Source organism: Austrofundulus limnaeus, unplaced genomic scaffold, assembly GCF_001266775.1.
Source record: "Austrofundulus limnaeus strain Quisiro unplaced genomic scaffold, Austrofundulus_limnaeus-1.0 Scaffold883, whole genome shotgun sequence".
Classification (NCBI taxonomy): Eukaryota; Metazoa; Chordata; class Actinopteri; order Cyprinodontiformes; family Rivulidae; genus Austrofundulus; species Austrofundulus limnaeus.
Window position 1 is genome coordinate 83,682 of NW_013953285.1, and position 5,190 is coordinate 88,871.

At 45.0% G+C, this 5,190-nt stretch overlaps 1 protein-coding gene across 1 annotated transcript in view; it reads left to right on the forward strand.

The window, feature by feature from the left end:
• fem1b (fem-1 homolog b) overlaps nucleotides 1–3,401 on the forward strand; it is a 6,098-nt gene extending 2,697 nt beyond the window's left edge. The window contains exon 2 of the mRNA XM_014029320.1: nucleotides 556–3,401. Within this exon, the coding sequence (XP_013884774.1) occupies nucleotides 556–2,185 (1,630 nt within the window). The 3' untranslated portion in view covers nucleotides 2,186–3,401. The remainder of the gene's footprint in view (nucleotides 1–555) is intronic.
• The last annotated feature ends 1,789 nt before the right edge of the window (nucleotides 3,402–5,190 follow it).

Here is a 5,190-nt window from a genome sequence, read left to right on the forward strand (position 1 = left end):
CACACACACACACACACACACACACACTCCCCTGAGGTCAAAGGTTCAGCTGTTTATAACCAGGTCTTTATTACAGTCAGACACCGATTAAAGGATTATTATGGAGTGTTTTCAGGTGATGTCATCAAACAGGAAGTGTCGTGTTTCAGGTTGAACAGAAACTCGGCCTGTATCAGCCATGTTTATTGTCTTTTTGCAGTCTGAAGAAGTGGTGGGTTGTTGTTGTGTACACTGCTTCAGATGGTGAAGAAGACTACCCTGTTATATCACACACTGTCATCAGGAGGAAGATGCTCATGTATTACTGGAGGAATGTCGGTGTCTGACTGCTCAGGTTAGAGCAGAGTGTAAACTATGAGCAGCATCAGTTTGATATGGTTGCAGCTGAGAGTCCTTCAGAACACACACTGAACATCTGGCCAGATTACGTGATCGTTATCAGAGCTCACTCTGTGGTGTGAAAGGCTTGGGGGGGGGGGGGGGGTAATGAGCGTTCCTACGAGGCGGCCTCACCTTTTGAAACGTAATAAGTTTTGTGTCTGGTTGGTCCTGCAGGTATGTGATCGACGGGGCCACGGCTCTGTGGTGTGCAGCCGGAGCGGGACACTTCGAGGTGGTGCGCCTGCTGGTGAGTCACCACGCCAACGTCAACCACACGACCATCACCAACTCCACCCCTCTGCGAGCCGCCTGCTTCGACGGCCGCCTGGACATCGTGCACTACCTGGTGGAGCACAGCGCCGACATCAGCATCACGAACAAGTTCAACAACACCTGCCTGATGATCGCCGCCTATAAGGGCCACGTGGACGTGGTCCGCTTCCTGCTGCGGCAGGGGGCCGACATCAACGCCAAGGCCCACTGCGGCGCCACGGCCCTGCACTTCGCTGCGGAGGCGGGTCACCTGGAAATCGTCAAAGAGCTGGTGGGCTGCCAGTCGTCCATGGTGGTGAACGGCCACGGCATGACCCCGCTGAAGGTGGCCGCCGAGAGCTGCAAGGCCGACGTGGTGGAGCTGCTGCTGGCACACGCCGACTGCGACTCTGCCAGTCGAATCGAAGCCTTGGAGCTGCTGGGAGCTTCTTTCGCCAACGACCGGGAGAACTACGACATCCAGAAGGCATATCACTACCTGCACACGGCCATGACGGAGCGACACCAGGACCCCGTCACCCCTAAGGAGCTGCTGCCGCCCGTCGAGGCCTACGGCGGGCGGAGGGAGTGCCAAACCCTCCAGGAGCTGGAGGCCATCCGAGCGGACCGAGATGCTCTGCACATGGAGGGGCTCATGATCCGGGAGCGCATCCTTGGCTCGGACAACATCGACGTGTCCCATCCCATCATTTACCGTGGAGCGGTGCACGCCGACAACATGGAGTTCGATCAGTGCATCAAGCTGTGGCTGCACGCGCTGCACCTCCGGCAGAAAGGCTACCGCAACACGCACAAAGACCTGCTGCGCTTCGCCCAGGTCTTCTCCCAGATGGTCCACCTGAAGGAGCCCGTGTTGGCCTCAGCCGTGGAGCAGGTGTTGAGCTGCAGCGTCTTGGAGATCCAGCGCAGCATGACTCGAACTGACGCAGCATCCAAGTCCGAGCTGCCTCAGGCCTTGGAGAACTACGAGTCAAACGTGTTCACCTTCCTGTACCTGGTCTGTATCTCCACAAAGACTACGTGCTGTGATGAGGAGCGGGCCAAAGTCAACAAGCACATTTACGACCTGATCCAGCTGGACCCGCGCACCCGCGAGGGCTCCACGCTGCTCCACCTGGCCATAAGCTCCAGCACGCCGGTGGACGATTTCCACACCAACGACGTCTGCAGCTTCCCTAACGCCCAGGTCACCAAGCTGCTGCTGGACTGCGGCGCCCAGGTGAACGCGGTGGACCACGAGGGCAACACCCCGCTCCACGTCATCGTGCAGTACAACCGACCCATCAGCGACTTCCTGACGCTGCACGCCATCATCATCAACCTGGTCGAGGCCGGTGCTCACACAGACATGGCCAACAAGCAGAAGAAGACGCCGCTGGACAAGAGTACCACGGGCGTGTCCGAGATCCTGCTGAAGACCCAGATGAAGATGAGCCTGAAGTGCATGGCGGCACGTGCAGTTCGGCAGCACCAGATCACCTACCGGAACCAGATCCCCAAAACTCTGGAGGAGTTTGTGGAGTTCCACTGAAAGCTTTTTTTTTTATCCTGGAAATGTTTCTCCTTTTATTACGGGACACCTGAGGACAGTCCAGCTGTCTATCAGACACATGTGCAGCTTGTCTTCTGGGGGACACCAGAGGACAGGAGGAGGCGCCGCTTCTTCACGCTGCTGCTTTGTTTTTTGGCCATTTTTCACATCAGGTGTGCTGTGAGGAACAAAGACAGGAGGAGGTGTTCATTAAACCCTCCACCACACTGATTTTTAGTTTAACACCTTAACAGACTTCTACTGGTGGTTTATTATTATTATTATTATTATTGAGGTATCATCACAGGACTGTTCAGAAAAAAAACTTGTATGATGTAATCAGGGGGTTGAATCCTCAAAATGATTTCATTTGGCCAAACAAGAAATGATTGATTGGTTTTGTTCCAGTGGCACCACCAAGTACTTTAGTCTTTTTATTTTTTTATCTTTTTATAAATCCCTTGTTACAGTTCTACCACATGATGTTTTAGATATTTTACATTTATTTGGCTTTTCAAACCTGGAAATGGATCACCTGTTTGATAGTCTGAACGCTGATGTCACCAAGTCTTTCTGTGAAATCGGTTCAAGTTTGACAGAAACTTGAACACGTATAAGTTTTTTCACTCCAGGTTTGGTCAGGATTGTTTTCTGACGGATTCCATTTCCCAGATTTAAACATTTTTATATTTTCCAACTTGTTTTGAGGATGAAAAAGAAAAAATGATTAAATGTCCTGAACAAACATGTTTCTGACTGTATTGGTCTGAGGACAGGCTGGTGGTTTAGGTTTTGCTCCGTAGACCACAGGAAGTATCAGCTCTGACTCTCCCTCTCTGTGAATATTTTCGATCTTCCACGATGGAGGCAGTACCATGATTTTAAAGCCAGTTTTTACATTTTTTATTAGCAAAATCATTACATTTTTAAAATAAAACTAAATAAAACTGCAATGATAAAAACAAGACTTCAACCTTTTAAAAACAGTTTCTTTAAAAACAAACTAAGGGATCAGACTTGGTAGATGTACTTTGAGTGTTTCTCTGAAATCTCAAACTTTTTAGCTTTTTCCTGGCAAAAAAGAAACTTGTGATGCCAGACGTTGCTTGTTGAGGTGTACAAATAATTCATTTAATAAGTGCCTTGTCAACCATCTTATTATATTTCTGATAACAGTTTATATCTTTGGAACAGTTAAGGGTTCACATGTTTTAAAGGGATCCACGATTAGTTGTAACATTAGACTTTATTGATAAACATATTTTAACTGTAAAATAAAGACTGTAAAAATACTGTAGGCTGTTTAGTTTTTATTATTTTTAAACTAAAAGTTTAAAAATATATTACATGGACTGAGCCATTTTATTTACACGCAAAGCATTCTGGGTGAATGATGACGTGGATAGGTCCTCGGTGCGAGCTATATCCACCCTGAAGRTTAATCTTGGACAATATCTGATGATCGACTCTTTTAAATGAAACCAGAGAGCGTTGACAGAGAGGAGAAGGTAGAAATGACTCAGTCTGTAACTGAAAATATAGATGGAGGACCTCAGTTTAGCCTGTTAGCTTTAGCGTTAGCCCAGACGCTATCACCATATACAGTATATATGTATTAGCTCAGCGCTACACATTCTCCTCTCGTCACTGAGGTCCTCCATCCACATGACAGAGAGGGGAACACAAAAATGACTCAGTTGTAACTGAAAATATGGATGGAGGACCTCAGTTTAGCTTGTTTGTCACGCTGAGCTAATACATTTAAGGCAATATAGCATCGGCGCTAAAGCTAACAGGCTAAACTGAGGTTTTTCTTCCATGAAGCAGCTCTGTTGTCCTCCATCTATTTTTTCAGTTACAGGCTGAGCCATTTCTACCTAAATAAAATGGCTCCATCCGTGTTAAAATATTTTAAAAATTATAAAAACTAAACATCCTACAGTATTTTTACAGTCTTTATTTTACAGTTTAAGTAAATGTTTATCAAATAAAGTCTAATGTTACAACGAATCAGGGATCCTTTTAAGGGTGGATTAGTTTTCTGTAGACCCCCCCCTCTGGACCCTCCACTCTGTGGTTCACATCACATATTTGAGTTCTGCTTTAATTAATGTTTTTCTCTATTTGCTCTTATTTTGGACAAGTAATACAAAGAACCGTTTTAATCAGGGGAAACTGAGATTTTTTAAATGCTTTGTAATGTGGACTTATACACACATCTGTGTAGAAAAAAGAAACAGAACCTAAACTGTATCAATGAATTAAACAAAATAAACTGTTTTGGGAGAATTTACCAAGATAAAAACATTTTCTTTCGTGGATGTGTTCAGTACGTTGAGCAGCAGTTTTATTACAGACTAGATGGAGAGAGATTTATACGCAATTGGAACTCCTCAGAAATATGGTTTCATTCAGACTTTAAATGATGGAAATTGGTTAAAGGATTTTTTTGGGATAAGTGATGTAAAACAAAGAGTTTGTGGTTGTTTTTTTTAGGGCTGGGTGTTAACAGCCTCCCAACTCAGTTTGTTTCCAATTCTTTGGGTAACGATTTCATTTCAATTAAAAAAATTCTTTAAATACTTCAATTTGTTAAGAGTCCTTGAAGATAATTTTTTTATATTTATTTTCTTGCCCAGATAAACAGAAATGGGACCATTTGTAAAGGTGAACACTGCTGACAGAGATAATTTGGGAGACAGAAAAAACAAATTTAAATATTTACTGCTGGCTGAAGGGTTTTCAGTAACATACAACTTAAACATACAGAAAAACTAAATGCTCCAGACAAGGGATAAAACAGGATAGTAAATAAAACTGGTCTTGCTTGCACACACAGTGGCATCTTTTACATAAACAGTACTAGTTAACCTCTGTGAACCTGTTAAAAGCTCCTGCTCCTGAGCCCTATGAATCATTGGGGTGCAGTTGGATTAATAATATTAGTGTTCACCTCATTAATATAAATTTTCTCCACCAGGTCCCAGCCAGTAACACAAATCTCT